Source organism: Micromesistius poutassou (genome assembly GCF_964030765.1).
Source record: "Micromesistius poutassou genome assembly, contig: SCAFFOLD_504, whole genome shotgun sequence".
Classification (NCBI taxonomy): domain Eukaryota; kingdom Metazoa; phylum Chordata; class Actinopteri; order Gadiformes; family Gadidae; genus Micromesistius; species Micromesistius poutassou.
The window spans coordinates 23,377-35,715 of record NW_028180429.1 but is presented as its reverse complement, the minus strand read 5'-3'; the positions used below and the strand labels follow the sequence as shown (position 1 = coordinate 35,715).

Genomic DNA, 12,339 nt, shown 5'->3' with positions numbered 1-12,339 from the left:
CAATCACCACCACCTTCTCCACCCCCCCACTGCATCTCCACCTCCACCACCACCTCCTAACTGGTCAATCACCACCACCACCACCCCCCCTCCAACCACCACCTCCACCACCTCCAACCATCTCCAATCACCAACTCCTCCACCACCCCTTGCATCTCCACCACCACCTCCACCCCCCTCCAACCACCACCACCACCCCCTCCACCACCCCCTGCATCTCCACCACCAACTCCTAACCGGTGACCACCACCACCACCAACTCCACCCTTCCTCCTCCTCCTCCTCCTCCTCCCCGGGCCCATCCCACCAACCCCACCGCCCCTCCCCCCTACCCCCCCCCCCCCCCCCCCCCTGGCTCTGAATCCTCCGCCCCACTAGTCCTGATCCTGGAGCGGGTGGAGATGGAGAACCTGGGCAACAAGACGCTGAAGATCACGGACTTCGGCCTGGCGCGCGAGTGGCACCGCACCACCAAGATGAGCGCGGCGGGCACCTACGCCTGGATGGCGCCCGAGGTCATCCGCTCCTCCACCTTCTCCAAGGGCAGCGACGTCTGGAGGTGGGCTCGGGTGGAGGGGCGCTGGCACACAAAGCAACCACCTCACCCACCAAGACCGCCATATAGTGTTGTTGTTGTTGTTGTTGTTGTGGTAGGGCTGGACTTGGCCCTTAGTTCTCAGCATTGTGTAGCATCTTATCCTAGCGGTCTTTGCTGTATACGGGGAATGGGTCAACCTAACAATAGTTAGTGCTCGGCACTTGGTTCTATGAACATCCTTCCTGTACCGACGGCGATATATTGTTGTTTCTCTTTCTTCTGACAAACGTACTCATTGTAAGTCGCTTTGGATAAAAAGAGTCTGCTAAACGCCCTGAATGTAACCGTAAAGGGGGGGTGAGCGCCGTACTATTGCTCGTTCAAACCAAGAAGTGACCTCAAAGTGTCTGAGGCCGTGCATGAACCACCCCCCCCCCCGCTGGGTTCTGTCTGCGTTTGGCCCCCTGTAGAGCACCGCTGCAGTCTGAGTGAGGCTCGGCGTAAAAGAATATAAAGTACAAACACTCACAGCTCAGCAGAACAGGCCAGAGAGGCACGCTCAGCAGATTTCCGCAAAGCACGAATGTTCTGCTGAAAGTCGGTGTGCAATGTCACACAGAATGACTTCTTCTTCTTGCGATGGAATCAGGGGTGAAACACGCCCGTTGTGCCTTCGGTGTTGATTGGCCGTTTTTACTTTGCTATACCGTTAGATGAAATCTCACTGGGTGTGTGCTGTTCGATTTGATCTGGGGTGGCTGATAGTGATTTATAATATTGGATAGTATAACGTTTTGGTGTTTAGTCACAAATGTACTCGATGGCAGAGCTGTGTTTTGCACACGACTTCAACGTATAATCACACCTCTTCTGAGAATAACGAGATTTGAGTCGAAGCATCTCGACAGATCCAATATAAGACGCCTTGCTTGCTTTACATTGTATTGATCTATTTTTAGGACAAAAAAAAAAGTGTATTGTTTATAGCACCAGAAACTGCTGCTATGAAACACATCCGCAATGGCACAGAAAAACGACATCTCCTAACCCAACCGTACTGTATGCTCTGAGTAGGAATGGTGGGGGGGGGGGGGGGGGGGGGGAGAGAGGGGGGAGGGGGGAGGGAAGGTGGGATAGGGGAGGTGACAGATATAAGTCTTGTTGAGGGAAGACGGTGTCATGGCAACCCTCACACCGTTATGATGCGGTGTGAGGTATCCCTCGCATGGATGGGAATCTCACCGCCTCGTACAACGCAACCGTTTGATTCTCCAGCAGAGCAAGAAGGGACTCAACAGAGTCTTAAAAGGATTTTCCTGGTTGGTCACGGACTAGAGAGTTACCACCTCTGCCATGACGTCTACTGCCTTAGCGCATGGGGCCGCATTAGATTCAGAGTTCAGCGTGGCCCTTCGCTTATTGAGCTTTCGTGAGCTCCAGTATGAAACCAGCATCAGGGCTTTAATGGAGAGGGTGAGGTCTACGTGGACACTTGGATCATCCCTCCAGCGTGTATTTGTGTGTCTGACTGGAGTGCAGATATATTTAACCGTAGCTGGTTGTTATGCTGGTTTGGCCCGGTCGCTGTTTGTTCAGGTGAACTGACCACACTTGAGTTCAGAAGATCTCTCTCTCTCTCTCTCTCGCTGTCTTCTCTCTGTCCTCTCGCTCTGTCTCGTCTGTCTGTCTGTCCTCTCTAGGTCTGTCTGTCCTCTCTCTATCTGTCCGTCCTTTTCTCTGTCTGTCTCTCCTCTCTCCATCTGTCTGTCCTCTGCGGTATTTCCTCATTCAAATCTTTGTGATAACCTTTTCTTATTAAACTTTATTCACTCTACTTTTCTTCCGACGCGCTTTCCGTTGACATTCACAGCTTCACAAATGTATTAACTTTCATAAGTTATTCATAAAACACTGTGTACTTTTGAAACATATTCAGGATAATAGTCACATTTAGTGACATTAGTAACTGCCTGCACCGCTTAACGGGACTGTCTCTCTACCTCTGTTTACCCCGGGTAACGACCTGTAACCCCGGGTAACAGTCTGTCTGTACCTCTGTTAACCCCGGGTAACTGTGTGTAACCCCGGGTAACGGTCTGTCTCTCTGTGTTTTTCCATCAACGGTCTGTAACCCCGGGTACCGCTCTGTCTGTCTGTCTGTCTGTCTGTCCGTCTGTCCGTCCATTGCGTAGTTACGGCGTGTTGCTATGGGAGCTGCTGACGGGCGAGGTCCCCTTCCGGGGCATCGACAGCCTGGCCGTGGCGTACGGCGTGGCCATGAACAAGCTGGCGCTGCCCGTCCCCTCCACCTGCCCCGAGCCCTTCGCCCGCCTCATGGAGGGTAAGGGGGAACACTAGGGGGGGTTGTGGGTAATGGAGTTCTGCGATGTGCTATGGCGTAGCATCTTATCCTAGCTGTCTTTGTTGTGTACGGGGAGTGGGTTCACCTAGCGATTGTTAGTGCTTGGCGCTTGGTTCTATGAACATCCTTACTGTACCCACAGCGACATATATTACTGTTTCTCTTTCTTCTGACGAATGTACTTATTGTAAGTCGCTTTGTATAGAAGCGTCTGATAAAAGCCCTGAATGTAAATGTGAATGTTTAGCCATGTCCACCCTAGTTGTTTTCGTCCCTTTTTTTAATTTTTTTAAACACTTCTTAAACACACGTTTTTCGTTTTCCTCCTTTCCACAGAGTGCTGGAGTGCGGACCCCCACGCCCGGCCCACCTTCTGCTGCATCCTGGACCAGCTCACCGCCATCGAGGAGTCTGGGTTCTTCGAGATGCTGGCGGCCTCCTTCCACTCGCTGCAGGACGACTGGAAGGTGGAGATCCAGGAGATGTTCGACCAGCTGAGGACCAAGGAGAAGGTAGGGACGCGTTGGCGCTGGTCGGTGTGGTGTGGTGCGGTCGCTCCGTTTTAAAGAGGAACCCCGGTGACGCTGTAGAACCCTAAGGAACAGCGCCACCTGTTGGGGGGGAACACAGGTAGTGCGCTTTCTGTTTGGTGTCCAGTGGTTTCACCACCACCTCCCGACTGGTCGACCGCCGACTTCCTCTACCACCCCCCTCCGTCGTCGCCACCACCACCTCCGTCGCCACCCCCTGCCTTCCGACTACCACCTCCAACCACCACCACCACCACCTCCTCCGCCACCCCCTGCATCTCCACCACCACCTCCCAACCGGTCGACCCCCACCACCAAATCCACCCCCCCCCTCCGTCACCAAACCACCACACCTCCACCCCCCCCCCCCTCATTCTCCGCCTGAGCTATTCCATAGGTGGTGCAGTCTGGTGTAGAATGGTGTATGTGCAGCAGGTTACAATGAGTAATGAAGAGTTTTTGGTTTAAACATGAAGATTGGAATTTGACACTCAAGCTAGTATTCCTATAGTTGATTTTGTACACATTTCACATGAGTGATTGGGATTTGATTGTGTCCTTTGATTGCTCCCGGCCTCAGTTGTAAGTCACTTAGTTGGTATAAAAGCCTCTGCCTCTGCTTAAGGACAGAATGTAAATGTGCACGTGCGCTACGCTACGCTAACAACCCCGGGCATCCGTTCCTTTGTTCCTCCCCGGGTGCCCTGAGACTCATGGATTATCTCTTCAATCTGTCCTTTTTTAATCGCGCTTTTAATTATTCTCCTGTGTCGGTTTAAGTACGGACTTGCCACCGCCGTGACAATGCAGCTGTAAACCGAGGGAATCAATTAGGATGGTTGTGTGTGTTGTGTGATCTGAAAGGGAGAGCATCCAGGCAGCACAATGCCGCTCGGAGGGCCTGTCTGTTTATTACCGTATCCAACGCTGGGCAGAGGCGGAGCGACCTGTCATCTCACACCACCAGATACTGATAGTGGGACGCGTGTTTTTTGTGTCGCTAACGCTGTCGTACACCCCGTGTAGATGTTGTTTTTAGTCGTTGAGCAGATGTTTTTGTATCATGAACAGCTTCAATGTTTCACTAATGCCATTATGTGCTGTACTATGTTGCTAATGCTAACTCTAACGCTAACATATGCTAAGGTGAAATGAAAAACAGGGTAGTGCCTTTTGTAGTTTGGCGGTCCATACATGCACCCTACGTGCGCCCTCCTTGTTCCTAATGATAGCTAATGCCATCATACCTCTTCTTGCTACTACTATCATATCCCGCTACCGTGTCCTTTTTATGCAAAGGCTAATGCCAACATACACCTCTATCTATCCATGTCCTCGTGGGCTAATGCTATGCTACACCCCTACCATGACCCTCTTTGTTGATGCTAACCCTACATCCCTTTCCTTGTGCGGATTTGCTAATGCTAACACACACCCTTGTCTTGTACCGATCCGCTAATGCTAAAGCTAATGCTAACATACACCCTCGTCTTGTACCGATCCGCTAATGCTAAAGCTAAAGCTAATGCTAACATACCCCCTCGTCTTGTACCGATCCGCTAATGCTAAAGCTAAAGCTAATGCTAACACACACCCTTGTCTTGTACCGATCCGCTAATGCTAAAGCTAATGCTAACATACACCCTCGTCTTGTACCGATCCGCTAATGCTAAAGCTAAAGCTAATGCTAACATACCCCCTCGTCTTGTACCGATCCGCTAATGCTAAAGCCAATGCTAATGCTAACATACACCCTCGTCTTGTACCTATCCGCTAATGCTAAAGCTAATGCTAATGCTAACATACACCCTCGTCTTGTACCGATCCGCTAATGCTAAAGCTAATGCTAATGCTAACACACACCCTCGTCTTGTACCGATCCGCTAACCCGACTCAGCTAATGCTAATGCTAAAGCTAATGCTACCACTCCTCCTCCTCCCCCCCCCCCCCTCCCTCCCTCCCCCCCCCCCTACCTCCCTCCCTCTCCTCCCTCCCCCAGGAGCTGCGGTCGTGGGAGGAGGAGCTGAGCCGCGCGGCGCTGCAGCAGAAGTGCCAGGAGGAGGAGCTGCGGAGGCGCGAGCAGGAGCTGGCCGAGCGCGAGATCCACATCCTGGAGCGGGAGCTGAACATCATCATCCACCAGCTGTACCAGGAGAAGCCGCGCGTGGAGAGCCGCCAGGGCAAGTTCCGCCGCAGCCGCCTCAAGCTCAAGGACGGCAACCGCATCAGCCTCCCCTCAGGTACCCCCTCACCTCCACCCACCCCCTCGCCGACCATCCCCCCCCCACCCCCTGCCGACCCTCCACCCCCACCCCGGTGCCGTGCCGTGCCGGGTCAGGGTGTGCTGTGTGTCCAGACGTTTTGGTTTACTCCCATGCTCTCCATAGCCTCCCCCCTCACCCCTCACCCCCCCCCCTTACCCACCCACGCTCACCTCTTATAAACGTACTGTATGTTCGTGTACGTCCGGGCTTTTGTACCCCTTTTCCACCGACGGTACCCAGCTCAACTCGCCTCGACTACTCTGTACTTTTTTTGGTCTCACCTCTCCGTCTTCTGAGAGGTTCTGAGAGAAGCTGATCTGATACTTTTGTGTGACGTGAACATGCTGCCTGGCTGGCAACACTGATTGGCCAGAGAGTGACGCCCACGGGACGAATAATGTGACGAGCGCGACGTCCGAGCCTGACACCAGACACCCGGCGTCTTTAGATACTAGCATCGGCGTTCGGTCAACAGTAGCGATTGATTATTGAACACGGCAGGATCAGCGCGCAAGAACACCGGCAGTGGACCGTGACAGAGGTGGAGACGCTCCTGTGCATAACCCTGCTGGTTTATGCGTCACGTGGTGCTACGACGACCCCGCCCATGTTGAAGAGGTACTTTATTCTAGATGGAAACACGACGTGCCTGGAACCAAACCAGGTCGTGCCACGCCGAGTCGTGGCGAGTCCAGCTGGTACTGTCGGTGGAAAAGGGGCGTTAATGTACGCACTACTCATTCTATGTTGTACGCCCTGGCACTTAATGTACTGTAGCAGGCCCGTGGGTGTGGGGTTTCCACGCCACCAAGTCAAGGAGAAAGAACCAACACACACACACACAGGCACAGCAGTATAATGTTCAGTGGTTTTTATGCCACAGTACACACTTAGTGTATGTTGTACGTCCTGGCACTTTGTGTCCTGCCTGATCGTACTTAATGCTGCTTTTTCAACCCTTCAGTCCCTAATGGCCGCTGTCTGTCTGTCTGTCTGTCTGTCTGTCTGTCTGTCTGTCTGTCTGTCTGTCTGCCTGTCTGTCTGTCTGTCTGTCTGTCGGTGTCCGTCCCGCCCCCAGACTTCCAGCATAAGATCACGGTGCAGGCGTCTCCGTGCCACGACCGGCGCCGCAGCGTCCTGGGCAGCGGGTCCAGCCCGCCCAGCAGCCCTCCGCTCCTGACCCGCCTTCGCGCCATTCAGCGTAAGCCCCGCCCACTTCCCCGCTCGACCAACGCCCTCGCTCGCTTCGATCGGATGTCGGGTCAAATGTTTTAAGCCCAATTACACCGAAACAGCCGCCCCTGATTATTGTCTATATACAACCCCCACACCGACCGGCAGTGGCTAGGCCGCCCCGCGACCTTTAACGCCACTGTCCTATTGCCCAGCGTCGCCGGGCAAGTTTGCATGCCTGGGTCTTCCTGGTGACGCTGCAGCGTGAAGCTTCCTATTGGTGCTAGGGGCGGCACTTGAACATGGTTACATCGTAGAAGGCCTCACAGGTAGTAGTGAGTGAATGAATTAGACACAGGCACAATTTCCAATGCTACCATATTCTAGGTCCTTATAGTAAGGCAAAGGCATCAAATGAAATCAATTCGGATCATTTCAAGTCTTTCTGGTTGTCTGTTACAGCAGACCATTGGTACATTTTGGTGATCGTATCAATGTCCCCTTCAGAAAAATAGTCTTATCCCATAGAGGTCTGCGCCAGTGAGGTTGTTATTAACCAAACCATTGAACAGAGAGGAATGTGTATTGATCCAGAGAATGGGACACAGAGGACTTGTGAGCCTCCTAACGATGTAATCAATCACATTCACGGTCGGAGCAGTATGCTCTGTGACCGTGAGATTGTGAAATAAGACGGCAATAGAGAGATATCTATTTCTGTTTTACGTTTGCGTTAAAGCACTTGAATCAACGGAAGGAGAGATATGTGTTGAAGTGGTGGAGTAGTGAATGCAGTGTGGCCTCCCCAGTGTTAAAACGACTGAATTAAAGTACTACCACCATCACACTCCCACACAACTATACATTCACTCAATGAGTTTATAGTTTAGTTTAAATGGGATGGAATGAGTTTTGTCTTTTGGTTGGGAAAACCTCCACTGATTCAGTTCAATGTGGCTCAAACAACGTTCATCAGAGCAAACAATCTGATAATGTCAATGTTATTCACAGCAAACGATTTTTTAACGTTAACAATATTCTTAGCAAAACAATGTTATAATGCTGACAATGTTGTTATGTTAGCGATGTTATTCCTAGCAAACAATGTGTTAATGTTAACAACGTTATTGATAGCAAACAATCTTTCAATGTTAGCGTTATTCATCGCAAACAACGTTTTAATGTTAACGTCATTCATCGCAAACAATGTTTTAATTTGAACAACTTTATTCATAGCAAACAAATGTTCATAATGTTAACAATGTTATTCATAGCAAACAATGTTATAACGTTAACAATGCTGCTCTCAGCCAACAGTGTGATTCTGGTTAGCTTGACCTCACTGAATAACGGATGTTTCCTGGGTGGTGGTGGTTGTCGGGGTGTTTCTGGAGACAGTCACCCCGGGGGAGGGCTGCGTGGCCTGGGGACGCGGCTCGGCCTTCACGCTGGAGGAAGAGGAGGGAGAGAGGAAGAGCTCCCGGACCAAGGGCCGGACCCGAGGCTCAGGACCGTACCGGGAACACAGTGCTGACGCCAGGTGAGACTTACCTGGGCCCAGGCACGGGTGATGGAGAAGGGTGTTAGGGGTTAGGGTTCAGGGTAAGGTGTTAGGGTTCAGGGTTAGGGTTCAGGGTACGGGGTTAGGGGTTAGGGGTTAGGGTTCAGAGTTTGGGGTTAGGGTTCAGAGTTTGGGGTTAGGGTTCAGAGTTTGGGGTTAGGTGTTAAGGGTAAGGGTTCAGAGTTTGGGGTTAGGGTCCAGAGTTTGGGGTTAGGTGTTAAGGGTAAGGGTAAGGGTTCAGAGTTTGGGGTTAGGTGTTAGGGGTTAGGGTTCAGGGTACGGTGTTAGGGTTCAGAGTTTGCGGTTAGGGTTCAGAGTTTGGGTTTAGGCGTTAGGGGTTAGGCGTTAGGGTTAGTGTTGGGGTCAATTCGTTCCATTATGATCATCAGGGTTTGTTGATGATTTTGGGATAGTGTTGATTTGAGGTGTGTGGCTAAATTAGCCTCATGCAGCTACTTTTAGAGTCCTCTAGATTCAGCTAACAGCTAACTTGTTGTTCTTCTGCTGTCCCCCAGCGTGCGGCCGGCCCACGAGGGCAGCAGGCAGCGGTCCTGCAGCGCCCCCAACCTGCGGAGGTCCCCCCGACACAGCCCCGCTGTCCCCGGGGTCCCCAGCCTGGTGGAGCTGGGTGAGGAGCACACACACACACACACACACACACACACAGGCATACGCACACACAGACACACACACGCACGCACACACACACACACACACGCACGCACGCACGCACGCACGCACGCACACACACACAGGCATACGCACAGACAGACAGACAGACAGACAGAGACACACACACACACACACACACACACGCATACGCACAGGCACGCACGCACGCACACACACACACACACACACACACACACACAGGCATACGCACACACACACACACACACACACACGCATACACACACACACTCACGCACGCACGCACGCACACTGACACACACAGGTAAACTGTGGACATTAAGAATCAAACCCAGAACCTCTGAGCTGGGCATCTGTCCTCCACTGTTTCAAACGTTACAGATCATCAGTTAACGGGCGTGTTTCTCATGTTATGTAATAATATAATATAATATAACAATCTTCTTCATCCAGAGAACGAAGACTGCTGCTTCAGCAGCGAGCCCAGCCAGTCCCCGGGGCCGTCCCGGGAGCCCTCCCCGGGCCAGTCCTACCTCTGCCTCCCCTTCCAGGGCCACGGCGCCGAGGGGGACGCGGGGGGGCCCCGGGACGGCGGCCCCGGGGCCCCGGCGCCGCTCACGGAGACCACCCCCGTGAAGAGGAGCCCCGGGCGGGGCCGGCGGCCGGAGCTGGTCCTGCTGGGCTGCGGGGCCCTGCTGGCCGCCGTGGGCCTGGGCTTCAACCTGCTGTCCCTGGCCCCGCCCGAGGAGACGGCCAAGCCCGCCCGCTGGGACGGCTTCTTCCACCGGGCCGGGGGCCACCGGCAGAGCTCCAGCCGACGGGAGAGCCCCCTGAAGACCCCCACGCCGGCGGTGGTGAGTGGAGGGGGTCTGTGGTCGTCCCCCATCAGGGGGGGGGTGTGGGTTTAGCATCGTAGCGGTGGTAGTGGGGACACTAACAACACCAGGGATCACGTGACATTCATCGTTAGATGCATGTTTTGTATACATTACATGTATATAAAACGTAAAAATGAACAGACAACTGGAAGACATCCTCATTTATGGATCATCATGGAGGTTCTAGTGCCTCTTCTGGACCTGTTGGTTCTACTGTCTGTTGGTTCTAGGGTCTGTTGGTTCTAGTGTCTGTTGGTTCTAGTGTCCCTTGGTTCTAGTGTCAGTTGGTTCTACTGTCTGTTGGTTCTACTGTCTGTTGGTTCTAGGGTCTGTTGGTTCTAGTGTCTGTTGGTTCTAGGGTCTGTTGGTCTAGTGTCTGTTGTTTCTAGTGTCAGTTGGTTCTAGTGTCTGTTGATTCTAGTGTCTGTTGGTTCTAGTGTCAGTTGGTTCTAGTGTCCATTGGTTCTAGTGTCCGTTGGTTCTAGTGTCTGTTGGTTCTAGTGTCCGTTGGTTCTACTGTCCGTTGGTTCTATTGTCCGTTGGTTCTAGTACACACCTATCTCCTGCTCAGTCCTCAGAGTGAATGCGGGGTCAGGTTGGATTGGCTGTTTGATACGACTGGGAGAGCTCAGACGTAGTGTTCACGTCTCTTTAATCCTCAATCCCTGTTCCGGTTCTCCAGGTGGCGGTGGTGCCCCCCGCCCCCCAGCCCGGCCTCCCCTCCTCCCTCACCCTCCTCTCGCTGTCCTCCGTCTCCGACTGCAACTCCACCCGCTCCCTGCTGCACGCCGACAGTGAGGAGCTGCTGGCCTGCCGCCCCGCCAAAGCCTCGGCCCGCGCCCATGCCCACGCCCACGCCCACGCCCAGGCCCCGCCCCCGCCGCCCGCCTTCCAGCCCCGCCTCAACCCGCTGGTCAACACCCACCTGGAGAGCTTCAAGCGCAACCCCCGGCAGTCGCTGACGCCCACGCACCTGCCCTCCGCCCCCAGCGCCGCCCGCTGCCTGAGACGCACGCCGTCCGACGGCGCCATCAAGAAGAACCTCCAGCCGCTGCCCGAGAGGGGCCCCTGGGACGCCGCGGGTAGGGGGCTCTGAGGGCGCGTTCACGCCGAACGCGCGCGGGGGGGAATATTCGCCCGTGTTTGATTTTCAAAACTGAATTTCAAAACGCTGGCGTGGGTGTTTTGTAGGATGTTGGAAGAGGAGGGGTCTCTCTTGTGAACAGCAACGTCTCTGTTCCGCCGAGTCCTTCTCAACCGTGGCCGAGATAACCACCACTACGAGTCTTTACTTTGTTGACGTCGGAGAACCCAACTTCTTCCTTTTATGGTTAATTATATTGTTTGGAGGGTCACACAGCTTTTGGCTGTGATATTATATATTATATTATATTCTGTATTCAGAATCTGTGTTCTGATCAGCCCATGAGTATTATGGGCAAAGTTTTATCTGCATACCTCACTTATCATTGATAACCTGCAGACGGCAGCAAACTCATGTTGGCTCTCTATGTGCACAGTCACCCTTTAACCTCTGCCCTGCTCTCTGTCTCCATGGCGACCAGGCGTGTTCCGGCCCTCGAAGGACCCCAGCCCTGAGGTGCCCCGGCTGCCCAACCCCAACCTCCTGTTCCCCCCGACCCCCCGCAGACGCTGCGCCCCGGAGCGCCCCAAGACGCTAGACTTTGTGGCCCGGCCGCGGCCCTCCCCCCGGGCCCGCGGCGACGCCTTCTGGCCCGAGCAGAGGCCCCGGGCCAACGGGCAGAGCCTGGGGGCCGGCGAGTCCCCGGCCCACTCCTCCAGCACGGAGACCCCGCCCACGGTGGAGTTCGGCCGGGACACGGTGGTGGCAGTGGCGGCGGCGGCGGCAGTGCCGGCCACGCCCATGGAGGCGGCGCCTACGCCGACGACCTTCTCCCCGCGCCGGGTACACAACAACAACAGGAACCTTCTGGACCAACTGGACGAGGTTCAGTGCCGGGACGGGACGGTACCCCTGTGTAGACCTGAACTCAGCTTCCCCAAGGCCTCCCCGTACCACCACAAGCATGGGTTCTGGTCATAACCGGACCGGGGCTCTGTGTACAGCCCCCCCCCCCCCCCGCGCCCCCCCTCCAGGCTTGGACCCTCCCCAGTTCACATGTAGGATGGTTAGGACCGAACGGTTCTCCCACTATGAGTCCTGTTTGTTTTGTCGGTCGACGTGCGCCCGGTGGGTGGTGTTTAAAGGACCACAGTGTACCATCAGAATAGATAGCACTGTATGCTGATGATACCCTCCCTTATTGCTGAGGTTCTCCAGGTTGGGATGGTCAGTGAAAGGGGATTCGATGGCATTCCCAAAAGTCATCACATTTAGCTTTAACATTTTACCTCAGCAT

At 54.0% G+C, this 12,339-nt stretch overlaps 1 protein-coding gene across 1 annotated transcript; it reads left to right on the top strand.

Annotated features, from left to right (window-relative positions):
* Positions 1-378: 378 nt before the first annotated feature.
* On the top strand, positions 379-12,023 carry map3k9 (mitogen-activated protein kinase kinase kinase 9; the record flags this gene model as incomplete). The annotated part of the gene is made up of 10 exons (XM_084489115.1): positions 379-559; positions 2,731-2,879; positions 3,237-3,412; positions 5,431-5,671; positions 6,774-6,896; positions 8,267-8,408; positions 8,945-9,057; positions 9,534-9,934; positions 10,677-11,040; positions 11,524-12,023. Coding segments are annotated over 10 exons (2,390 nt in total), but the record flags the coding sequence as incomplete, so codon positions are not given.
* Positions 12,024-12,339: the final 316 nt, after the last annotated feature.